The sequence below is a fragment of the Varanus komodoensis genome, unplaced genomic scaffold (genome assembly GCF_004798865.1).
Source record: "Varanus komodoensis strain SLA01 unplaced genomic scaffold, ASM479886v1 scaffold89, whole genome shotgun sequence".
Classification (NCBI taxonomy): domain Eukaryota; kingdom Metazoa; phylum Chordata; class Lepidosauria; order Squamata; family Varanidae; genus Varanus; species Varanus komodoensis.
In genome coordinates, this window is record NW_025336587.1 from 73,879 (window position 1) to 100,324 (window position 26,446).

Genomic DNA, 26,446 nt, shown 5'->3' on the forward strand with positions numbered 1-26,446 from the left:
GTCCAGGCGCCTCTAAAGTTGCACCCCAGAGGGTTGGCCCTGTGCATGATGAGTGATGTGGACAGTGTAAGCGGCCCCTCGGTAGCAAAGGGAGAAGCCCAGTTGTAATTGTGCCACAGGCTGGTCTTTGCGTCCAAGGGGCAAAATGAGGCTGAAGAAGGAGGGAATTGGGCACTGCGGAGGCCTTTCAGGGTTGCTAAAATCCCTGCTCTGCACTAAATTAAATCTGTATTTCTACATGCTCATCTCACCTTGTGTTCCCAAGTTCAAGCATCACTTCCCCCAAATGACAAAGCACACATTTGTATTTAAATTTTATTTATTTCTAATGTGCAGTTTTGCCAAGGGAAAACACCTGTTTTCCCACATAGGTTAGAACATGAAGACACACATGGGAAATGCACCTCTGCAGCATTTCAGAACTGTGCCCTTAGCACATCTGCACATTTCTGAAAGTGACCACAGGTTTGACACACTGGAAATTTCCTGAGAATTGCATTTCCACTTTTGTTTTTCATTCTTATACCACCCAATAGCCAAGGCTTTCTGTCCATTTAGGACTGCAAACAGCACTTGTGCACAAGTTTTGTCAACAGGAATGAAACTCAATACCTTGGAAGGAATATATAATTTAGGCCACACATGGGCAGCAGGTAGATCTCCAGGTACTTTGGGCTTCCACTCCCAGAAGCCCCTGTCAATAAGGTCAGGGATACTGGGAGCTGTTCTAAAACATCTGGAGATCCTCTGTATTTCTGGGCAACCCCCATTTAGACCAGGCTTCCCCACCCTGAAACTTCCAGCTCCCATTGTCTCCATCCATGAAGTTGAAACCCCAGGCTGCAAAAGTTGGTCTAGATACTAGATGGTTCGTAGTTATACATGCTGTGTAGAATCATGTCCCGTTGTGCTGGGAACCAATCTCAAATCCAACACAACATCTGGATTGTCCAAGGGTAGAAGACCTCTCTGGCCCTGGTGGACCCTCCCTTCACAATGGCCAAGGCTGCCTTGGAAGCAGGGGCAGCTGTCAGAGTCACATCCCTGGAAGAGAAAGGGAAAGCCTATGGCTAAGCGTGGCACTTTGTGGATTAACAAAGAAGGAAAAAAAGAGAAACTTCTCTGCCTCCAAGGAGATTGCAGAAACTCTGCTGTTTCTAGAGTTGAGGAATCTGTCCCAGCAGCCATGCTAGACTGTACTGCTGGAAATGGCCATGGGGTCATCTGGACCACCTCCTGCCTCAGTGTAGGACGTAGTGCCGGCCATTCATCATCCGGTTCAATACCTCCAGCAAAGAAGAGTTCTATTCTACTGCCCAGCCACTCTCCCTGTTAGGAAGTTTCTCCTAGTATTAGGCAAACTCTCCTTCCCTGCAGCTTCCACCTGAGTACCAACCCCTGCAGCCAGAAAGAACAAGCCTGGTCGACCCTGAGCACAGCAGACTATGGAAGGCCCCTCTCATGGGCTTCTGTGGTCTTTGCTTCCCCAGGCAAAACATACCCAGCTTTTGACCTTCGCAACACACAAGAGCGTTCAGGGAGACCTCTCTGAACATGCTCCAGTCGATCCAAGGAAGTGTTGACCTCCCTCACAGCCGTTTAAAGCTTCAGTTCGCCTTGGCTGCACTCACCTCGTCTTATTCAAGGATAACTCCATGTCAGTTAATCCAAGGATGTAGAGGGTCATGCTCACATCCTTCTTCTTCATGGCCAGCTCATGGCAAAAGGACCCGAAGAAGCCTTCCAGGGCAAACTTGGTGGCAGAGTAGGTGGTCATGAAAGGGGTTGCAATTCTTTCTGTAACAAGACATCCAGCTTTCAGGGTTCATCCCTTTATTTTTTTAAAGCAAGTTTCTAATTTCATCTTTAGAAGAAAAGGTTGCTGGACTCATCTCTGACAAAGTTGGTTGCATCTCTGCAAAAATCATTTCAATCTTTAATTGAAATAACAATTCTGGAGTTGGACCTGAATTGCCATAATTTGGCAATTACTTGGCATAATTACTTGGGACCAATGAAAGTTTTCATTGGAAATGCCGGTCCCTATGAAACAATTGAAACTCACATACACCAAGCAGTGTCAAACAAAGAAATTAATATTTGGGAGATGTCCATTCAATAAAGAATTCCCATCAGTATGGGAGAAGAACAGCAGGAGACCAGTAAGATAAACAATGGAACTGAAATTACACCATGACAACATCAGAACTGAAAGAACTGGACCCTGACTAAGGTTCCATTCGTGTTTAGGAAAGGGATGAAACTGGGATCTTTTATTTTCATTTTTCTTAAACGCTGATAGTGTGTGAGGCAGGAAGGAAATAGGGCTGAGAGACTGATAGATTGGGCTCTTAACTATAAGATGTATGTTACTAAGGGATCTCTAACCACGGCACTTTGGAAATGGGACAGATGGGATCATAGAATCATAGTGGAGCTGGAAGGGGCCATGAGGTCCCATCCGCTGCTGCTGTAGGTCACCAGTTTACATCATCTCACTCAGATGGCTTTCCAGTTTCGAGGGATGACCATTCCTTCAGTGAGGAAGCAAGGAAAAGGTACTTCAGTGTCCCAAAAGTGATGTAAACATTGTCTGGAGTGTCTGAAAAAAACAAGTTATTATGTCTGGGATGTTTTGGAAAGGGAACTCTTTCCTCAGGGGCCACATATCTTTTTTCAAAAGCATGGCAAACTTCTTTCCAGTGCTGCTTCTCTCTTAAAAAGCTCAAATGATATTTTCATATTGAAGTCTGGCGGCACTGAAAGCAACTGTGTTGGTAAGGAACAAGGAAATCCAGCAGCTTTTTAAACAGTGCCCCTAACAGGAGGGTGATGGTATTCCCCACTCTACCCTTTCTCCACCCAAGACACCCTTCCTGCAAGTGTTGGCTTGGACAAGAAATAATGCAGGAACCCAAGTGTATCCTTCGCCACTGTTCTGAAAATGTTTTTGTTGAACGATGGAACATAAGTCCTCTAAATAAAATCCCCACAGCATGAGGGAGAACACAGCAAACCACACAGCTGACCTGTCCAGAGAACAGTCTTGCTGGTGAATTGAGTGGCTTGTCTGCCGTTAGCACATCTTGTGGGGAAAAGATTTATCCAAACCATCCCAGTGAAAAGACCATTGTTATCTGAGGGATCTCCTGAAAATTTTGGGGGCTTTGCTGTTTGTACTTATCCTTCTGAAACTTTGTCTCTTTCTTGCTTGGACAGATTTCCTACCTTGTGTGCCATTTAGATAAGCGGATGTTTCAACTGTAGTGGCAATTCTAGAAAGTCATGGAAACGATCCTGGTGTACAGGGAGGTTTTCACAGCAGGCTCAGAGCATCATGCAACACCATAGTAGGATGTACAGAGTATGATATTAAGACACCCTGTTGAAGCTAAGCATGTCCGGGACTGGCCTGAGCTTGGAGGAGAGACCACCTGGGAACCACATGTTGCCCTCTTGAGTTCCACCATGGGAAAAAAAGGGGAGGAGAAAATAAATATAATAAATAAATAAATAAATAAATACCACTCCCCATGTGGAACCAAAATGTTCCTGGCTGGGCAGGCAGGCCAGAGTATTGTGCAAGGGCCCAAGGAAGCCAGTTCACCACCCCCACCCCACCCCCCAACACAGTGTTTGCATTTTCTTGCCCAACAAGCCACACAAAACTCAGCGTTGGGGATTCTCCCTGTTGTGGGGACAGAGATGGTTCTTCTTTGATGTGTACTACTTGAAATAAAAAGGGTCATCCACTTTCTACCAGAACTTGCCACTCTGTCCAAAGCTCCTCCTGCAGCAGCTGCAAGCCATAAACCTGCAGGCCACTCACCTAAAAGGGAGGAGACAACGAGGAGTGATCCTTTGCTCTCTGTCAAGGCAGGCAGAGCAGCAGCAGCTGAAGTCACGTAGCTAAGGAAGTTTACCTGGAAGGAAAAGAGCACTTAGGAAGCCACAGGTGGGACCCTGTGGAGGGCAGGGCAAAAGCAGAGGCCACCCTCTTGCAGCCAACATGAAGCACCTGCAGATGCTGATGCTCCCTGTCCGGTCAAACACAGGTGGGGAGTGCCAACCGAAGTGTGGCCAAAAGAGTGCGACTGGAAAAGAAGATTAAGCACATGGGGGGACTAGGAGGCTGACGGAAGTGCTTTTCTTAGAGAATCAAACTTAAGGCCACCATTCTGAAGCCAGTGTCCGATAAGGGCTGAGCACGTGCAACAGTCCCAGAAGAAAATTGGATAAGAAATATGGAAATGGAATGCAGTTCGGACCAAGGGTGGGCAACACCGAGAAGCATGGCTTGCTTGTGCTGAGCAGACTGTCAGCTCCCTTCTGTTCCAAGCAGTGCCAGGTTTTAATTCACTGGCAGCAACCACCCCTCACTCCCCCGTCAGCACCACAGAATCCTGGTTCTGGCTCTGAATGAAAACGGGGAGAGATCCTGTGAAGCAGAACTAGAGAACTGCACCAGACTGTACCTGCATTAGCCCACGTATGTGGTCCACATCTCCATCCCACACTGCAAAAGGAATCCAGCCAATGTGGTTGAGAACCACATAATCCAAGCCCCCTAAATGCAGAAAAAATGTACAAAGACATAAGACCATCCCATCCCAGGTACACACGTGTCTAACAGAAAGTCATGGTTTATGATAGTATAATGTCTGAATCCAAACACTTACTAGTTAAATTAGAAATTGTAGGTTAACTTTGGGTTGTTTAACCCCATACAACCCAAAGTGTTCAGGTTCAGACAACATACACCATACCAACACCTTACAAGTTGGGTGTTCATAGGTCATATCTGAAGCCCAGAGGCAATTTATGTACATTTCTCATGTATAGCAAATTGTGGCATAATTCACCTACAGTTTGCCTCACTTCCATGAAAACTGGCCCAATCACAAGCCAGTGCTTTTCAACAAACCACACTATGGCATAGCACTATGTGTGAACCAGTACACAACATCAGGTGGCTGCTCAGTTTTGCCCAGTATAAGGAGGGAATGTGGGTTTCTAGAAAAATGCAAAACTATAAAAATTTCTGGGAAGTAATGCACTTCTCTAAACTGATGACTGTCTGATGTGAAGTACGTATTTGATGGACGGTTAGACAGCTTCCCCAGCCAGGCAGCTTGGATTTGGAATGTGGGATAAACAGGTTGGAAGGGGAAGAGTTGGCATGTGACTCTGAAAGTCAGCGTTAGCAGCAAAATTTCACAGGACCGTAATTAAGACAACTGGTATGGTTTATAGTTCCCAAAAATAAATGAACAAACAAACAAACAAAATCAGGCAGTGGCTGAGCATCAAACCACCTTGGGTTCGCAGGAGACACTACAGAACAAGAAGGCGAAGAAAATGAATTCTAGACAGTGAGGAAGTGCCAGGCCAAATGGTGGGCTGACTATGGAACTCAATGAAGCTTTCCCAGGATTTGCACACACCACCTGAAGAGTCTGGGAAAAGGAAGGAAGGGGCTGTTCCAGACTGGAATCAACTCTTCACATGGGCAGAAGCTCAGAAGGATTGCCGCTTTGATTTATGCAACTTAAAGCTCTCAGAGAAAATGCCTTGTCTCTGCAGAAGCTCTTAAGCTCCCACAACGCCCTGTATTTTATGAGTGCTTGGTTTTGTCTAGCAGAAAGGACAAAAAGAGCAGAAACACACTTACAGTGTGGGAAAAGCCAAGCAGCCCAATGAGAATCAAGTGCCCCATTGGAAGACAGCAGGTGAGTGGCAACAAGAAAGAGGAATTTCTTTGTCATGGCTCCCATCTAGGGAGCAGCCATCCAAGAACACTCACCTGACACCTTCATGATTACCTTTTTGGCACCAGGAATGGTTTTTCTTTTCTCTCAGTTATTTTAAAGGGTGTTTTTTTAAAGGTGGGGTGCTTTTAAGGCTGTCTTCATATATTTTAGGTTTGTTTCTGCACTGTTTGCTTTGTATATGTTAACATGTCCATCTGTAGAACATGTTATATTGTACTTTAATCCATTAGATTTTTCTGCATTTGTATTGTATTGTACTGTATTGCTCTCTTGTAAATTCCTGTAATCCACTCTGAGCTTTTTAGCTATTGGGTGAATTAAAATATAATAAATGCTTTAAGGACTCAGGATTTTTTCCCTGTAAATATGCATAAGGGTCGTGACCTAAACAATGTTTAGAATGCTGCCCCCTGTTGGAAAACACAGAATGGGAAATGTAGTAGAATGGGTGGGAGCAGCAATGACATATTCTGGAGAACGAAAGAACTGGCTGGCACCCTAAAAGAAGCCCTAAAATGCAATGTTTTGCTGCAACATTTCACTTTTCAGATACTAACCCAGGTGTTCCAATGTGAACTGAACTAGCTTTTTGGGTTCTTCTGGAGAAGCCATGTCAGCGGGGAAGCAGAAGACTTTCTTGGCTCCAAGCTTCAGGAATTTCTCCATCACCTTGTCAGAGGAAAGAAAAGAAAAAACTTTCTCAACAAAAGAGAATGAAAAATTAAAGAACTCATACCTTCTAAAAATATATACAGCAAAAAGTGAAATTCTAGGCATGCTTACACTGCATGGACAACTCGCTACACCGCTGCAAGAACATGTTCCCATGCTGAGCCAATGGATTGCTGGAAGGTCCCCAGGCCAGCAAAGCCTAGCCTCCCCCTTGACAGGCTACTTCTGTACATCCATGGATTTTCCATGGAGCCATGTGACCATTCCATGCAATTTTGCATGCACACACAGCACTACAATCCCAGAAAGGGAACTTACGGGCATGAAAAGGGCCCTGCTGGATCAGACCAAACCTGCATCTAGATGAGTTCACAGTTTCCAACATAGGTCAGCCTTGGGAAGTGGCAGGCAAGTTGGGATGCAGCGCCCCTTGTCCTCCTCTCACTGCGTTTGCTACCCAGAATGCAGAAGTCCTGTTTGGGCAGCATTTATGAAATGCAGACCTCCCCAACCTGGTGCTGCAACTGGGGCCTAATGGGAGTTGTAGTCTAACAGGTTCAGGAGGAAACACATTAGATGGGCACTCTAGTCTTTCCAAACTACTGTGGCACGGTATTGCCAGCACATGGTCCAGTGCAAATGGCTTGCCATCAACCAAGTGGCCAGACCCAACCAAGCTCCTTCCCACTACTTAACCCATCATTCACAGCATCATAGAATAGTAGAGCTAGAAGGGACCCATGAGACCATGGAGGCCAACCTCTACTCAGTGCAGGACTCCGAGCTAGACCATCCTTCTCACATGGTGGTCCAGCTGCACCTTGAAGGCCTCCAGTGAAGGCCCACCACCTCCCCATGTCTTTGGTTCCATTGCTGCACTGCTCTCACAGTCAGGAAGTTCTTCCTGATGTCCAGCCAGGACCTGGTTTCCTGTGGCTTGAGCCCCTTATTCTGTGTCCTGCACTTGGGGGTGATCAAGAAGCAATCCTGGCCCGCCCGTGAGACAGCCTTTCACATGTTTGCAGTGCATACGTAATGGTGGTACCCTATCTTCCCACTGTTTTCTCAAGGTAAGCCATGCCCATTCACCAGTCACCAAGTCCAAACGCATCCACTGGTGCTTCGAAAGCAATGTCCAGCTTAACTTCTGCAGCAAGGTCTCCCTCCTTGCTGTCAGGACAATCTGGGCCTGAAACCTGGCATAGTGATATGGCACCTGTTCCCCGATCCCACAGCTGACCCCAGTGATGAGAACCCGAGCACCAGCAAGGGTGTCTAAGTGGCAGAGACAGAGAGAGAATTGTTGTTGTTGGTCGTGAAGTTGTGTCCGACCCATCGTGACCCCATGGACAACATTCCTCCAGGCTTTCCTGTCCTCCACCATCCCCCAGAGTCCACCTAAGCTCACACCAACTGCCTCAGTGACTCCATCCAGCCACCTCATCCTCTGCCATCCCCTCCTTCTTTTGCCATCTATTGTTCCCAGCAATAGGCTCTTCTCCAGGGAGTCCTTCCTTCTCATTAGGTGGCCAAAGTATTTGAGTTTCATCCTCAGGATCTGACCTTTAAAGAGCAGTAAGGGTTGATCTCCTCTAGGACTGACCAGTTTGATCACCTTGCGGTCCAGGGGACTCGCAGGCGTCTCCTTCAGCACCACAATCCAAAGGCCTCAATTCTTCAGCCTTCCTTATGATCCAGCTTTCATAGCCATACATTGCAACTGGGAAAACCATAGCCTTGACTATTCTCACATTTGTGGGCAGGGTGATGTCTCTGCTTCTTTGTATGCTATCTAGATTTGCCATAGTTTTCCTCCCCAGGAGCAAGCGTCTTTTAATTTCTTGGCTGCAGTCCCCATCTGCAGTGATCTTGGAGCCCAGGAAAATAAAATCTGTCACTACATCCATTTCTTCCCCATCTATTTGCCAGGAAGTGAGAGAACCTGATGCCATGATCTTAGTTTTCTTAATGTTGAGTTTCAAGCCAACTTTTGCGCTCTCCTCCTTCACCCGCATCAAGAGGCTCTTTAGTTCCTCTTCACTTTCTGCCATTAGAGTGGTATCATCTGCATATGTGAGGCTGTAAATATTTCTCCCAGCAATCTTAATTCCAACTTGTGATTCATCTAGCCCCGCCTTTCTCATGATGTGCTCTGCATATAAGTTAAATAGGTAGGGTGACAGTGTACAGCCTTGCCAAACTCCTTTCTCAATTTTGAACCAATCAGTGGTTCTGTGCCCAGTTCTCACTGTTGCTTCTTGACCCGCATATAGGTTTCTCAAGAGGCAAAAAAGGTGGTCTGGTACTCCCATCTCTTGAAGAACTTGCCACAATTTGTTGTGATCCACACAATCAAAGGCTTTAGCATAGTCAATGAAGCAGAAGTAGATGTTTTTCTGGAACTCCCTAGCTTTCTCCATGATCCAGGGTATGTTGGCAATTTGATCTCTAGTTCCCCTCCCTCTTCGAAATCCTGCCTGTACTTCTGGTAGTTCTCAGTCCACATACTGCTGGAGCCTAGCTTGAAGGATTTTGCGCATAACTTTGCTAGCATGTGAAATGAGTGCAATGGTGCGGTAGTTTGAACATTCCCTGGCATTGCCCTTCTTTGGGATTGGAATGTAAACTGATCTTTTCCAATCCTGTGGCCACTGTTGAGTTTTCCAAGTTTGCTGGCATATTGAGTGTAGCACTTTTACTGCATCGTCTTTTAAGATTTTGAACAGCTCAGCTGCAATATTGTCACCTCCACTTGCTTTGTTGTTGCTCAGACTTCCTAAGGCCCATTTGACTTCACATTCCAGGATGTCTGGCTCAAGGTCAGTGACCACCCCATCGTGGTTATCAGGGACATTAAGCTCTTTCTTGTATAGTTCTTCTGTATAATCTTGCCATCTCTTCTGCCTCTGTTAGGTCCCTGCCATTTTGCTCCTTTAGCATGCCCATCTTTGCATAAAACATTCCCTTCATATCTCCAATTCTTGAAGAGATCTCTGGTCTTGGGTTGTTGGAAAAAAGTGTTTGCTATGACCATCGTATTCTCTTAACAAAATTCTACCAGCCTGTGCCCTGCTTCATTTTGTACTGCAAGGCCAAACTTGCCTGTTATTCTGGTTATCTTTTGGCTTCCTACTTTAGCATTCCAGTCCCCCATGATGACATCATTTTTGGTGTTAATTCTAGAAGGTGCTGGAGGCCTTCATAGAACTGGTCAACTTCAGCCTCTTCAGCACCAGTGGTTGGGGCATAGACTTGGACCGTTGTGATGTTGAATGGTTTGCCTTGGATTCAAACTGAGATCATTCTGTCATTTTGGAGATTGTATCCCAGTACTGCTTTTCCTACTCTTTTATTGACTATGAAGGCTACTCCATTTCTTCTGAGGGATTCTTGCCCCCAGTAGTATACCTGATGGTCATCTGAATTAAATTCACCCATTCCTGTCCATTTTAGTTCACTGATTCCTAAGATGTCGATGTTCAGTCTTTTTTTCCATAGAAATTTTTATTAGGATTTTAAAACTAAAACTACAAACAATCATCGTACACACTGGATTTACTGGATCAGCCCCCTACTACATATCTTTTAACATTCTATGATCATACTAGAATCCATTTATAATAACTTGAAAGCATTGTTGGATCAAAACCAGGACCTGTTTCTCCAGCCAATAAAATGATGATAATCCTAATTTGATAGAAGTCACTATCTTCCTCTTCTTCATCCATGAAATTAGTCTCATTATTTCCTACCAAGTCCTGTTTCTCTTAAGCAATGTCAAAGGGAAGCATCTCCAAATTAAATGAAATTGAAATATTTTCTTTCTCCTTCAATGGTAAGTTTGATCTAAACATTTATGAATAGTTCAAAATCTTTTCAATTTTCTAATAGTAAATAACTTCCTCACTATCACAATTACACCTAAACATCAAAAATATCCATTTAACATCTCTACAATTGTCTTAACTACTCTACTTGGTGATGAGTAAGACTTATAATATCTTTTAGAACATTTTTCTTTAAGCTAAATTACTAATGTTTCATCTTACTTAAACACCATTGAATCAAATATGGTGAGCTCCTTATAAAAGCCAGGTGTTTACAGTCTAACATATATCATCAATAACAAAAACTTATTAGAAATACAGTCAAAAATAGCCATTTATCAATAATACCTTTTAAACAGGATTTCATTAAGCTAAATTGCTACTATTTCACCAGCAATAATAGCTTAGCCTTTCTACATCTCATGTAAGCATATCAAGCTATATAATTCACCTTTTTTTTTTTTTTTTTTGGAATAGAAAGAAATTTCCCGTATCTTCCCTTTGTACCCCTGCCAAGTTTACTTTTTCTTTACCCCTCTATCAGACCTTTCTGTTTTTTTCCCATTAAGCCACCGTAATGTCTGTAATGGAGTCTTCAGTTGCAGCCACATAAACATAACCTCTTTTAAGTAGTCAGCTAAATTGTCCTTCTCTAAGATGACACGTAGATCCCATGAAAGTTTGCTTCGTAATGTCTGTGTCCTGAGTTGTAGCCAAGCTGTCTTACCCTCTTCCATCATAGCACGCAGAACAGTTGCACTTATTTTCTTTCCAGTTTCAGATTTTCCTTCTCCTTGTTGGATATTTTGCATATTCTGTTCAGGTGTGAGTTGCTTATCTAAAGCCTGATCAATAGAAGTGCTTAATTTATCAAAGCCACTTTTTTGTTCAGTTGAAAAACAATCAAGGCATTCTAGAACAATCTTCTGTTGTATTATTATCGCCTGCTGGGATAGTTGTACAGCTGTTAAAGAAGCCTGTATTTTGAAAAATGCCTTCTGAATTTCTTCCATAGTAGCAATATATTAGCAAGGCTTGGCAGGTGTCCAAAGATCCCCAGAACAAAGAGAAAAATGGTTGCCAATTCTTGGCAGAAGTCCAGCACAGACGTTTAGAAGAAAGATCCTCTATTACTCAATTCCACAGCACAATTATTTGCCCTTGGAGAGATAAAAGAAGATAAATCTTTTCCTTACTTACAAAAAGTTCTATCTTTCTCTCGGTTATACAATTTGATGCTTTTCAACTCCGGGGGGGGGGGGGGAGGTTTCCGAAGGGCTTTTTAATAAGCAAAAAATACAGCTTATTCCACGGGTATCATTGCAGAGAAAAGAAACAAAAATACATTCCAATAGATCCGGTGTGTTCACAGAAGCTAAAACAAAACTTAAAAAAAGGTAGCATGTTGAGAATTTGTAGAGGGCAGCACTCCCTCCGGTAATACTCAGCTGAGAAAACTTGATTTCTTCCCAATAAATGTGGAATTGCCAGTTCCACATCATCTGGGGGATTTGCCAAGCAATCTATCTCAGCTCCTACAGAGCTTAGATTGAGCCCCATGGCCCATGACCAGGCAATTACCAGAGTGATAACGGAGGTTTGTTAATCATGTCTGTATCATTCCAATGCCATACTTCTTTCCTCTCGATGTTCAGTCTTGTCATCTCTTGTTTGACCACAATCAGCTTGCCTTGATTTATAGATCTTACATTCCAGGTTCCTGTGGGGTACAGATCTTTGCAGCATCAGACTCTCCTTTCACCACCAGATACATCCGCAACTGAGTGCACTTTTGGCTTTGATCCAGTCGCTTCCTTCTTTCTGGCGCTACTAGTACTAGCCCTCTGCTCTTCCCCAGTAGCATATTGGACACCTTCCGACCTGAGGGGCTTATCTTCTGGCATCATATCTTTTTGCCTTTCGGTACTGTCCATGGGGTTTTCATGGCAAGGGTACTGGAGTGGGTTGCCATTTCCTTCTCCAGTGGATCAGCTTTTGTCAGAGCTCTCTGCTATGAACTGTCCGTCTTGGGTGGCCCTGCACGGCAGAGCTCATAGCTTCATTGCGCTACGCAAGCCCCTTCACCACGGCAAGGCAGTGATCCATGAAGGAGAGAGAGAGACTAAGAGGCAACATATGAGAGCTGGGTGAGGTGGAAGGAAGGGGACCCAAGTGAACAATGATGGTCTACATAATGGCTCCTCAAACAACAGCCCGTGGGACGTATCTGGCCTGCCATGGCCATCCATCCGGCCCACACCGCTGCTCGCTGTCCACGCACACGCTTGCTGCGCGGGCGGAGAGGCGGTGGCTTGCTCACTCGGAGATGGTTTTGGACTCGCTGGGAGACCTCTGAGCGAGCGAGCTGCCACTGTGCACGTCCAACACCACCTCGTGTGTGTCTGATGCCACCTCACCGGCCCACGACAGTCACCACAGCCTTTCAACCAGCCCCCTATTGAAAAAGTTTGAGGACCCCTGGTCTACATCAACAGCAACCATTCAAGGTATTCTTCTTTACGCCTTTTCTCCTGCAGTGCTTGACTGCCCTTGCTTGTGGATCTCCTGTGGGCTGCTGGTGGGCCTCCATCTGAACAGAGAGTTGCACCTGTTGGGCCATGGATGGTTCCACAGGGCTTTGCTTATGTCCATCCCTTCTACAAGGGCAAGGAGTTTCTTATGCACAATTCACAGGGGTGGTTGCCCATCTGGATGGTCTTAAGAGAGGATTTGACAGATCCATGGAGGAGAAGGCTCTGTGCTTCCTCCAGGGGCAGAGGCAGTTGCTGGGGAACGTGGGAAGGGGAGTTTGCTGCACGGGTTCCTGTGGGCACCCGGCTGACCGTTCTGTAAACAGAATGCTGGAGCAGAAGTGGCTTGGGCCTGGTCAGGCCTCTTAGGATTAAGGCATCACTCATTCGAGCAGGTTTACGTGTTTTTAAAATCACGTGCTCAAGTCTATCCACAGACTACATTTTTCAGGGAGGGAGGGAGGTCCTTTGAACAACAGACCCTCACCTACCTGGGTCAAAGGTGTCTTTCCCAAGAAAGCCACATAGCCCACCACAATAGCAACACCACAGAGCACCTTCGGCAGGATCCACATCTTCGCCCAGACTGCCAGAAAAGCAAGACAAAAACAGATGGAAGAATACTATTTTTTTTCCTCCCAAGAACCAAACAACCAGGGGTCAGTTATGCAGGGTTCTATCAGAGAGTCATAAGAGAGTTGAAAGTATAAAATAAATCTCTGCCAGCAAGGTTAGAATGTGTAAAAGATCAGCCTGGAGCCAGAGGGTGAGACACCAGAAATGTAGGTCAAGATTACCTTGTACAAAAGTAACAGAATGCTTTTTGCTGTGATGTTTTTCTACAACTAATAAGTGCAAAAAAGCTGGACATATAAACATGCTCCGCATGGGTTCAGCAGCTGGTCCTGGTGGGAGATGGGCTCATTCTTTACTGCCAGTGTGCACCTAAAATAAAGAGTCTTTTTTGTTTTTTCTTTGCAATCAAATACAATTACTGTACAGAATTATTATTTTAACACACACACACAGAGTACTTCCTAAAGGCAGCAGAACATGTACCTCAAATTCAGGGCTGAAAATATAATTCCAGTGTTGTGAAAACCTACCTCCACTTTCCCTTTGAACATCCTGATTTAAGACTCTCTCTGGATTGCAAGCCACCCCCACCCCTCCACCCCAAGTGCTCAGCTCCAGTTGCCTCTGGCTGCAAAACAGCTTGAAAAATCCAGACACAGATGCACAGCATGATGAATCTCTTCACACAACACCATTAAAAACCTGCAGAGTACCAGCATGAAATAGATAGTACCTTCAAGGGTCTAGGAAGCTGGAAATGTAGAAACACAGAAACAGAGCGAGTCCGAAGGGGTCTCCTGGGCATCTAGTCTGACCCCCGGCTAAACTCATGACATGCCTAGGAGACGCTTGTGCAGGGAGGGGTGTTGACAGTTTCATCCCAAATGGAGGAAATGGAAATGGATCCCAGTTTGGCAGCATGAGCACAAGCACACACTTAATCTGCAGAACTGGGCTCCCCCCCACACACTTTTTATTTTTTATTTTAGACAAAAAAAAAAAACAATCCATAAATACATCATAACAATAATATAACATAAAAACACAATAATAAAAGGTAAATGAAAAAGTGCCCCCACCACCCCAGAGACCAATGCTACCACCATTCACATACCATAACAATTAATAATATATAATATACTTCAATTATTTCCATATCCCCTCCAGAAGTTCATATAATCTTGACTGGGTTTACAGCCTTTGTCTTCTATCAGTACTGCTTTTACAAAATCTTCCCAGATTTCATTATATTTATTTGCTTTCATTAACCCTCTTTTAATTTTTATTTCTGTCATCAGTTAATCATTAATTACCATGTTTCATATTTCATTATACCATTCATGCCTTTGCAAAACCCAATTCTGTTTCCAATATTTAACTATCACTAGCCTAACTGCTAGTATCATACTTACAATCAATTCTTGCTTAGCTTCACTTATATCTTGTTTTTCTATCAACAGTAATAACACCATTCTTGGTGACATTTCTAAGTCTATATCTAAAATTTCTCCAATTTCTTTAAATACCATAATCCAAATCTTTGGTATGTTTTCACAAGCCCACCACATATATTTATAAGTTCTGATCTCTTTACCACATCTCCAACGTATATTAGAATATTTGTCATCAATTTGATTTAACTTGTGTTAAATACCATCTCCATATCGCCTTATATCCATGCTCCTTAATTCTAACTGACATATTCTTGTATACTCTTCTGTTCCAAATATTCTTCCAATCCTTGTCTTTTATTTCACCTACATCTATTTCCCAAATTGATTTTAAACTTTTGGTCTGATCCCCTTATTCCATTAATATCCTATAGATTTTGGCAATTCTTCCCTTACTTGTATATTCTTCCTCAGTCTCACATTCTTTTATGATCATTTCAAATTTTGTTAATTGCCTTTCTTCCTCTTTAAATTTATCCTCCATCTTTATCCATTTTTCTAGTTGAATTAAATTTAACCAATTTAATTTAACTTCTGGCAATATTCTCCTCAATTGTAATATATTTTTATCTTATTTTTCCAGTCTTCCCATCTATATATATGGTTATTTTTTAATTTAGTTTTCCAATCCTTCAATTCCATTATTGGGAATTTTTCCATTTCAACCACTGGTGTTAATGGAGAAATTCCTGGGATTAACTGTTGTCTCCATTTTTCCCATACTTCCATCGTATTTTTTAAAAAGGGATTTTGAATTCTTTTAATAATATTTTAATATCCTTTTAAAACCAATATGTCTCTAAACGATCACCTATTTCCCTTAATTCTTTTAATTTGATATCACTCCATATTAATTCTTTATTTTGGGCTATAATATCTGGAACTATCTTTAATTGGTTTGCAACCCAATGCTTTTTAACATCTGGAATGCCCAGCCCTCCTTTTTTTTGTGATACATACCATAGTACTTTACCTATTCTTGTTCTCTTTCCTCCATTACAATAAACCTCCATAAATGTCTGCATTTCCTTTAATTCATGATCATAAAACCTGATTGGGATCATCCAAAACAAAAAATTAATCTTTGGCAGAATTTTCATTTTTGTTACTGCTATTCTTCCAAACCACGATAATTTTACCTTTTTATGTTTCCCTATTTTATCTTTTATATCCTTCTTTAACTTTTCATAATTTTTCTTCTTTAATTCTTGACTATCTTTTGGAATATTGATTCCTAAGTATCTAATATTGTCTACTATTTTTAATTTATATTTTTCTTTTACTATATCTACTTCTTCACTATTATGATTATATAACATCATTTTGGATTTTTCCCAATTAACTTGCAATCCACTACATTTCCCAAATTCCTTTAAATGTAAATATATTCTCTCTATAATATGTATTGGATCTTGAAATGTTAGCAATGTGTAATCTGCAAACAAATTAATTTTAATTTTCCGACGTACTCCAATTCCTTCTTTCTGTGGATCATTCCTAATTGCATTTGCCAATACTTCCATCATTAAAGCAAATAATATTGGGAATAAAGGACAACCCTGTCTTGTCCCTCAGTTTAGGATTATTGTTTCTGTAATACCATCATTTACAATTATTTTGCCGTATTTTCTGAATATAATTGATTTATTACTTTCTTAAACTTAATCCAAATCCCACCTTCTCTATTAAAATCTTCATTGTTGGCCATTCCACACAGTCAAAGGCTTTAATTATATCTAATGCTACTATACTTGACTTAATATTTTTTTTCTCAATATAATAGTTAATATTTAATACTCTCCTTACCACATCTGACATTTGTCAACCTCTTATAAACCCACATTGATCATTCCTTATATATTTATCTATAAATTTATTCAATCTATTTACCAATATCACTGTAAAAATCTTAGCATCTTGATTAATAAGAGATAGTGGTCTATAAGATCCAGGATTTGTAAGGTCTTTGTAAGGTTTTGCTATCAATACCACCATGGATTGAATCCAAGTGCTTGGAATTGTTTCCCCTTCCATTATTTTATTAAACATCATTTTCATTTTGGGGACTAATAATGTTTTAAATTTTTATAATATTCAGCACCCAATCCATCAGATCCTGGTGCTTTACCCATTTTTAATTTACTAATAACTTCCAATATCTCTTCTTCTTCTATTTGAGTTTCCATAATTTCTTTATCCTCTTCTCAAATTTTACACTTTAAATTCTTTTCTATATTTTTGGCTTTCTTTCAAATCTATTTCATTTCTCTAATATAATTTATCAAAAAACCTTTGGAAAATTGAAAGTTTTTCTTTCATCTTATTACATCTTTCCCCTTTTTCATTCTTTATTACTCCAATTATTTTTTTTGCATTTTTGGCTTGTGTGGCTCTGACCAGCATTTTGGAATTTTTATTAATTTTCATAAAATTCCCTTTTCAAGTAAATTGGATTTCTTTGAACTTGTTCTAATTCAATATTTTGTATTTCTTTTCTTTTTGCTGTTAATTCTAACATAATTTTGTCTTCTCTACTTTTAATATATTCTTTTTCTAATTCTTTAATTTCTTCTCATTATATGTTGCTCTTTTTGTTTTTTAAATTATGTGAATATTTTATTCCTAACCCTCTTACCATTGCTTTCATTGTATCCCATATTACACTTGTATTACTACCTCCTTTTTCATTTATTTCCCATAGTTCTTTTAATTCTTTTTCCATTTTTTCTAAAATCTTTTCATTTTTAAAAATCCTTAAATCTATCCTCCATCTATTTGCCTGACTATAATCACATTTTATTTCCATTGTTATCATTGCATGGTCTGATATTTTAATTACTTTTATATCTGCCTTAACTATCTTGGACAATATTTCTGAAGTTACAAATATATGGTCTTTGTGAAATTTTTATGTCTATTTGAATAAAATGTATAACTTTTCTGTTCCCCATTTAATTCCCTCCAAACATCTTTAAATCTGTTTTCCTTAATAAATCTACTTAAATCTGTATTCTTATATTTTTTAACTGACTTTGATGGGTGAGATTTATCTTTTTCTTTATCGATAACCATATTATAATCATCTGCCATTATCACATATCCTTTTTTAAATTCTTCTATTTCTTTATATACCTTATTGTAGAACTCCCTTTGATTTATATTAGGTGCATATATATTAGCTAACGTCACCTCTTGTCCATACATTAGAACTTGTAGTGATAGAAATCTCCCCAAATCTCCCCTTTTTTGCAGCTTTTATTTTAAATTCACATCTTTTGGCAAGAATAATTGCAACACCTTTAGCTTTTGAACTACCATATGATTTCTCATATACGTCTGCCCAGTGTAGTTTTAGTTCATTTACTCCATCTTTCTTTTGATGCATTTCTTGTAAAAAATATGTCTGCTTTTTCTTTATATAAAGATTTTTCATTTGTGTTTTTCTCCCAAGCCATTTTCACTCCAAGACACAATCTTCAGTGTTTTTCCCATTATTTCAATACAGTAAATGTTCTTTTTGGTCTCCAAATGTGATAAAATAAACACTCCAATAAGACAATAACAACCACCCAAATCAATTTCACCCTACCCCCCATATTCCCCACCACAACTGTGTATGAGGGCCCCCTTGCCCATCTTCAGGAGATTCTCTCCTCCCCACTGCTTTGGGCTTCCAAGCGGGGGGGGGGGCAGGAAGAGCCTTCCCTTTGTAGACCCCAGACACCCACCTTCCCCAGTCATCTATGCCCATTTATTCTATACTCAAAATTCTCTTATATTTCGGTAATAATTTCAACACTAACAAATACAATATATTCTATATCTATTAAATATAAATCTTCTTATCTTTTCATCCTTCTTCTAAATCTCCTCTTCTTCTGGATCTCCTCTTCTTCCTGCCTCTATGGAGAGGATGAGCCTCCTGCTGCTATGCTCAACTTCTCCTTTTCACGATCTGGTCTCTCCTTCTCTGTCTTCTTTCTTGAAAATGTAGATACAGTATGTCCTTTAACTTTTGCATTTGTGCTATGTATTCCTCATCCAGGATAATTCTGAGCATCTTCAGTAATTCCAGTGCTTCTTCCTTTGTATCCACTCTATAATGTTTTCCATTATATGCAAACCTCATAAAAATTGGAAACCCCCAACTATATTTTATAGAATTCTTTTGGAGTATTTGACAGACTTGAGACATATATCTTCTCCATTGCAAATTCTCATTACACAGATCAGGAAAGACTTTAATCTGATGACCTTCCAGCATAATTGATGACATATTCCATAATTTCCACATCAGTTGTTCTTTTTTTGCATATGATCAAAATCTAACCACAATGTCTCTTGGTATGTTTCTTCCTGGTCTTCTTGGGCCAACTCTGTGTATTGCATTGATATCATATCTTGTAAGGGAAACATCTGGAAGAATAGTTTTAGCCCAGTCCAATACTGACTGGATCAATTTATCTTCATTCTCTTTCGCATCCTCTGGATATCCTTTAAGGCGTATATTCGATCTTCGTTGTGTATCTTGGATCTTGATCACACTTTTAGAGACCTGCTCTACCATAGTCATCTGTTTTTTATCCTGTTCTCTCACCTGTGCTTTCCCTTCCGTAATTATTTGGAGATTCTCTTGATTTTTTTTAGCTAATTCTTTTATTCTTCCATCCATATTATCTATTTTATTATCCAACTTCTTCATCTCTTCTTTCACATCATCAAATCCTGAATCCACTTTTGTCTTTATTTCTCTTATTTCTTGTAGAACAGAATTATCCAATTGTATTGATGAAGTCACTGCTTTTTCCGGTGATTTTTCTAGTGATGTTTTCTTTTTTCCACCCATCTCTACTCTTTTTAATCGTAAATCTGATGGATTGGGTTTGTGAGAAGAATCTTGTTTTGCCCTGGATCTTTGCCAAACAGCCCTCGGTTCTCGAGATTGAGATCTCACGTTTTCTGCACTTTTACTGTGCTTGGACATACCGTCTACAACTATTACTTCCAACTAAGTGGAGAGAGAGCGCTTGGATTTAATTATCTTATTTGCAGTCCACCATTGAATTACACTTTCAATCAATAAATGAATCAGCAGCTGCAATTTAACAATTAGCCAGCAGAGGGAGCTCAAATTCAGATGCAATTCTATTACGTAGTTTGTCTATCATACTTGCTTGTTTGTTAGGGGTTTTTTTTTTTTGCTTTTTTTAAAAAATTGCTCGTTATTTTCTTATAATATAAACAACTTAGCAGAAAAGTTAGTTAATGTTAATTAGTTTTAATCTGGGATATTAATTAGCTTTAATTTGTTAATTAGCTTTAATTTGTTAATTAGCTTTAATCTGCTTTTGGCTCTGGCCTCTTGGCAGAGCAGCAGAGGCACAGGCTGGGAGCGAGGGCTGAGTGGCCAGGGGACGGGCAAAGGCAAGGGAGGAGCTGGGCGGGGGAGCAGGGCCAGGAGCAGTGGAGAGGAGGGGGCGGGGCCAGAGGGGCCAGAAGGGAGTGGACAGGCGGGGCCATTGGCCTGAGGGACTGATAAGTTGTCGTCCCTTGTCTGCATCCCTTAGCTGCGGCCCGGGCTGCCCGGGGAATCCCTTCCCTGAGACACAGAGGTTTGATTGTTCATTTGTTTTTGTTTGTGCTGTGCTTTGTTTTTCTTCCAATTTAAGTTTATTTTATCCTTGTGTGTGTGTGTGTGTGTGCGCGCGCGCGCGCGAGTGGGTTTTTGTCTGGGAGAACTGGGCGAGTGAGAGGAACTACAGGAGAAACAAGGCAGGGGACCAAGGTAAGGTCTCGGAAAGGATACCGATGGCAGATCAGGAGATGGCCTTGGTGGGAGTCACGGGTGTTGCTGTCCGCTGCGAGAACTGCGACATGTTCGCCCTTTTCCCCCAGGAGAGGCAGGGATACACTTGCCCTCAGTGCAAGATGGTGACCCTTCTAGAAGAGGAGGTGAGGTGCCTGAGGGCCGAGAGAGCTCTCCAGGCCCCCCCCCCGGAGCAGCCCCCCTCTGGACAGAGGGTTGAGGGAGAGACCATGAGAGGAGCAGCTGCGGAGACATGGAGGTATGTCACCCACAGGAGGAGGAAGCCAGCACGGCCTCCTCCTTCTCCTGGCACCAATATGGAGCTGGGAAACAGGTTGTCTCCACTTGGGGAGGCTGGGGCTGATGAGGCCTCGGGGGACCAGCAGGACCCCCAGCCTGGGACGTCAGATGGCAAGGGGGCCGCTGCAGGAGAGGCGAGGGCCAGGGCATGGCCGCCCACCACCACCGGGGAGACATGGTGGCGAGTCATTGTCATCAGGGACTCCCTCCTGAGGGGCACTAGGTGGCAGTGTGCCACCCAAACCTGGAGACAAGAGAGGTTTGCTGCCTGCCGGGCCCACGGATCTGGCACGTGAAGGACAGAGTGGAGAATCTTGTTTGCTCCGGGGGTCACCAGCTGCTCCTGGTGATCCATGTGGGCACAAACAATGGGGCCAGGCAGGGTGTGGTTGGGACCACCAGGGACTTTGAGGCCTTGGGGAAGAAACTCAGGGAGCTGAAGGCCCAAGTGGCCTTCTTGTCAATCTTACCTGTCCGGGGATTTGGACCAGGAAGGGACAGGAGGGCCTCTGAGGTGAACGACTGGCTTAGGGTGTGGTGCCAGAAGGAACGCTTCGGGTTCCTCAACCACGGCACTCGTTTTCTTGCCAATGGACTTCTGGCAAGGGACGGGTTACACCTCACAAGGTCCTCATCTAGCGAGCTTCATCCAGAAGACTTTAAACTGAGCCGGGGGGGGGGGGGGTTAGGGCCCCCCGGAATGTGTCTGCACTGGGCAAGGGTGGGGAGAGGATCAGGGCTCTGGGAACAGGGTTTTAGAGATACTGCAGGAATTGACAGGACTCCTACAGAGAAGGGCCAGGTATCAGGGAGGATGGGAGGAAGGAGGAGGCTGGGGACTCCAAGGAAAGGAAGCGGTGGGAAGGAGTTGAGGTGCATGTACACCAATGCTAGGAGCATGGGTAATAAGCAGGAAGAGCTTGAAGCTCTCCTGGGAATAGGAGGGTATGATCTGGTGGGAATCACAGAAACTTGGTGGGATGAAAGTTAAGTCTGGAATGTGAACATAGAAGGGTATCACCTTTTTAGAAAGGACAGGAAGGGAAAGAGAGGTGGGGGCGTAGCTTTGTACATCAGGGAAGGGATAGGATGCAGTGAGATAGAATGCAGCACAGATGGGGATTTGGTAGAGGCAGTCTGGGTGAAACTTAGGGGTTTTGACAAGGAAAGAGACCTGACAGTGGGGGTATGTTATCACCCTCCAGGTCAACTTGAGACCCTGGATGATGTCCCAACAGACCAGATTCTAAGGATATCTCAGGGGAAAGACACAGTAATTATGGGAGATTTCAATCTCCCGGATATTACTTGGGAGACTCACTCGGCGGTGACAGCCAGGTCACATCGCTTCCTAGAAGCTATAGAGGGAGGGTTTTTCACACAGAGGGTCCGAAAGGCGATGAGGGGGGAAACATCCTTGACTTGGTCTTGACAAATAGGGAAGAGCTGATAGATGAAGTACAGATTAGGGGAGCTCTGGATACGAGTGATCACTCCATCCTTTGCTTTGAGATCAGGGGACTGGGGATGTGCAGCAGGTAGAGCACCAGAAGCTGGGACTTCAAGAGGGCCGACTTTGGCCAACTGAAGGCCAGTCTGGGGAAACTCTCCTGGGATAGGTTACTGGAAGGTAAGCGAGTTGAGGAGGGGTGGATAGCACTCAAAAGGGAGGTTTTGGAGGCGCAAGCCTTGACGATACCTCTAGTCAGTAAGGTGGGGAGGTGGAGGAGAGGCCGCCATGGATGCAAAAGGAGGTGGTTAGAGGGAATAGAAGCAAGAGGAACCTCCGTAGGAAATGGCTACTGGGGGAAATAGACAAAACGGTATACGGGAAGGAGGAGGCGCGTTGCAGAAGGATTCTTCGAAAGGCTAAGGCTGATTACGAGCTGAGACTTGCCAAGAATATCAAGAGCAACAAAAAGGGCTTCTTTCAGCATGTACATAGGAAGAGGAAGGGGGGACAAGTGGTGGGACCACTAAATAAGGAGGAAGGAGATCCAGTGACTGATATGAGGGAACAGGCACAGATGCTAAATGACTATTTTGCCTCTGTGTTCTCCCCAAAGCAGGACGGGGGATATCTGCATAGGAGATTAGATGAGGCTGGGGACTTAAGGGCACAAATTAGAGTCACCCCCCTTGAAGTCAAGGGGCTCCTCAGGGCATTGGATATTACAAGGGCACCAGGCCCTGACGGGTTACACCCGAGAGTACTTAGAGAGTTGGCAGGGGTTCTCTCACGCCCGCTGGCCTCCATTTTTGAGGCCTCGTGGAGAACAGGTGAAGTTCCAGAGGACTGGAGGGTGGCATCAGTGGTCCCAATTTTCAAAAAGGGTAGTAGGAAGGACATGGGGAATTATAGACCCGTTAGCCTTACGTCCATTGTAGGAAAAACAATGGAAAGGCTCATAATAGAGAGAGATCTAGTGATGCTAGATAGGGAAGGGAGGCTGACAGCCACACAACACAGCTTCTGCAAAAACAGGTCCTGCCAGACAAACCTTGTAGGATTCTATGACAAGGTTTTGAGGTGGCTGGATGGAGGGGATGCAGTGGATGTGGTATACCTGGATTTTAGCAAGGCCTTTGACAAAGTGCCCCATGATATCCTGGTGGAGAAACTGAGGAGTTTTGGGATACACCAAAGCACTGTCCGGTGGATTAGGGCATGGTTGACTGACTGAAAGCAGAAGGTACCATTAGCGGGGAATCATCGGGATGGTGGCCAGTAGCAAGCAGGGTCCCCCAGGGCTCTGTCCTGGGGACAATCCTGGTTAATCTTTTCATTAACAGCATGGAAGAAGGGGTGAACAGTCTGCTGATCAAATTCGCAGACGACACTAAAACTGGAGCAGTGGCCGCAACTGAGGAGCAGGTAGTCCAGATCCAAAAGGATCTGGACAGACTATGGAAGTGGGCAGGAGACAACAGGATGGTGTTCAGTGTGGATAAGTGCAAGGTCTTGCACTTGGGGCATAGGAATAGGGGTCATAAGTACAGTTTAGGTGACAAATGGCTGGAGAGCAGCACTTGTGAAAGGGACCTTGGGGTACTGGTTGACTGCAAGCTAAACCTGAGTCAGCAGTGTGATGCGGTGGTCAAGAGGGCGAACACCACCCTTGGTTGCATAGCCAGAAGTGTGGCTTCTAGATCAAGAGAGATATTACTACCACTCTACACGACTCTGGTGCACCCGCAACTGGAGTATTGTGCTCAGTTTTGGGCCCCTCATTACAGAAAGGATATAGCCAGGTTGCAGCATAGGGCCACAAGGTTGGTGGCCGGTTTGTGGGGGATGCCGTATGAGGCGAGACTGAGGGAACTGGGTCTCTTCAGCCTGGAACATATGTATGTCTGTATGTCTGTTGGCGACATACAGGTATGCGAGGGGATGTCACATGGAGGTGGGGAGAGACCTGTTCTCCCCTGCAGAGGAAGGCAGGACGGGCTCCAACAGAGTAAAGCTCAGGGAGCCAAGGTTCAATTTGGATGCCAGGAAGCACTTCCTGACAGTCAGGACCCCGAGGGTGTGGAATGGGCTTCCACGAGAGGTCATTGAGGCCCCATCGGTGCGGGTGTTCAAGGATAAGCTGGACATCCACATGGTGGGCATGTCGTGAGTGAAGCCAGCTGGTGCCAGAGGTCAGACTAGATGGCCCAGGAGACCCCCTTCTGACTCGCTCTGTTTCTACGTTTCTATGCATTCCTTACAGATCTGTCCAAGTGTTTTCAGTATCGGCACTCTTGTGGCCTTCCAGAAGCCGGGGGGAGAGAGAAGGGGCACTTCTTATTTAAAAAAAAAATCCTTCAAGAAAGTAACTTCTTTATCTCCGCTTCCCTAGCTGTTTTTACATTTATTTTAATAAGCGGCAGGAGTATTTATAATGCTGTTTCTCAGTCTGTAGACGGTCAAAATACGGCTTACTCTGGACCAGGCCCAGCAGTTTCAGATCACAAAAACAACTCTTAGTCCATGTCTGTGTTTCAAATCTTCCCAGGAGACAAACAAAGGAATTGACTTATGTTTTATGTATTTTTCCAGTGTTTATCTTGAAGATATTTTAATCATGTTTTTGTCGATGGTCAGAGGAGTGCAGATTTTAGTGTCCAGAATCCATTCTGAGCTGGCTCTGCCCCCCCAGAACTGTGTTTGTGGAGGCAATGACCTGTCAGGCCAGGTGGGCCGGCTGGCTCTGCAAAGACCTTCCCCACTGGCTGCCATTCCCACCCACGCAGTGCTCAGGAGGTGCAGATTCCAGATTTCAGGCTTGAGAACTGAGCTCAGTGTTTCTTTCTTCAAAGGATGTTAATCCTTCTGGTATTTGGCTACCAAATGCAGAGAGTTTACAGTTGATGGAGCTGCTCTCCAAATAGAGGCAGAAACAAATCAGCCTTCCCACTATGCTGCAGTGTTTAAACCTATTATTACTTCAAGGTACTCCGCTCCAGTTGCACTGCTCCTGAAGTGGTAGAACCAGGTGGTTGCTGGGCATGCAACCCTTAAGACAGAGCCTTGAATGGCTGGGGGCGGGGATTAAGAAGAGGGGGAAATCGAGCCCCTGCTTAGTCCCACCCACTTGACTGGTAGAGTCCAGTCTGGGAAGGCCCCTCCCCTCCATCCACAGTTTTTCAGGGCTGGGCAGCAGGAAGCAGGAGTGAGGAAAACGGGGAGCCAGATCCTAAGGGCATGTGGGATCAGTGAGGAAGAAGGAATCAGAATAACGGGAAGCCCAGCACTGCCAGGAAAAGCCCAGCCAGGGAGAGATGCCCACTCAGATGAGTGCAATCACAAGTCTTCGGCCTGCCTTCCTTGAGGAGGGCAATCAGCACCCATTGCCCACTTACAACAGAAGGCACCTTGAGGTGGAAAGCAAGGAGGACCCACCATACAGTTGCGAGCGGGGGAAGCAAGGAGGCACAAGCAAGGAGAGCCAGTGTGGTGTAGTGGTTAGAGCATGGGACTGGGACTCAGGCGATCTGGGTTCTAGTCCTCACTCAGCCATGGAGCCAACTGGGTGACTTTGGGCCAGTCACAGACTCTCAGCCCAACCTACCTCACAGGGTTGTTGTTGTGGGGATAAGATGGAGGAGGAGATGTAAGCTGCCTTGAGCCCTGTAGGAAAAAGGCAGGATATAAATCGAAAAGATAAATAAATAAAAAAATAAATTGGCCAGAATAGCTTTCCCCAACCTGGCACCCTCCAGAATCTTTGGACTTCCGGCTGCCCAGGCTAAAAGGGCCAAGGCCTGGGCGATGTCACCTGAAATATCTGGACAACCTCCAGTGGGGGAATACTGGAAGAGAGGAACATACCTCATGGGGGCAGAGATTGGCCATTCTGGTTTCATCCCTTTTAAGTAATAGGCATGTGTAGACAGCAAAACCAGCTCCAGACAATCTGCAAATAGACAGATTTATGGATGCTTTTTCTGCCCTTGCTGAGTTCTATTATTATTAATTTTATTAGTGATTATTTCTGTATACCACTGAAGAGCCTGCATGGCTGGGGAT

At 43.7% G+C, this 26,446-nt stretch overlaps 1 protein-coding gene across 1 annotated transcript; it reads right to left on the reverse strand.

Annotated features, from left to right (window-relative positions):
- Positions 1-301: 301 nt before the first annotated feature.
- On the reverse strand, positions 302-26,324 carry HSD11B1L (hydroxysteroid 11-beta dehydrogenase 1 like). The gene is made up of 9 exons (XM_044417590.1): positions 26,249-26,324; positions 25,989-26,047; positions 13,599-13,746; positions 13,293-13,387; positions 6,329-6,440; positions 4,476-4,567; positions 3,830-3,923; positions 1,632-1,797; positions 302-1,044 (listed from the first exon to the last, which is right to left on the reverse strand). Exons 3-9 carry the CDS (start codon positions 13,687-13,689, stop codon positions 924-926), a joined length of 771 nt encoding a protein of 256 aa, XP_044273525.1. The 5' UTR covers positions 13,690-13,746; positions 25,989-26,047; positions 26,249-26,324; the 3' UTR covers positions 302-923.
- Between the last annotated feature and the right edge of the window lie 122 nt (positions 26,325-26,446).

Coding starts and splice junctions, on each gene's coding strand:
- HSD11B1L (XM_044417590.1), bottom strand. CDS start 13,689: ATGCGGAGCATGTTTATATGTCCAGCTTTTTTGCACTTATTAGTTGTA. Junction 1,798..3,829: donor CGTTGTCTCCTCCCTTTTAG/GTGAGTGGCCTG, acceptor GTCTTGTTACAG/AAAGAATTGCAACCCCTTTC. Junction 1,045..1,631: donor TTATCCTTGAATAAGACGAG/GTGAGTGCAGCC, acceptor TTTCTCTTCCAG/GGATGTGACTCTGACAGCTG.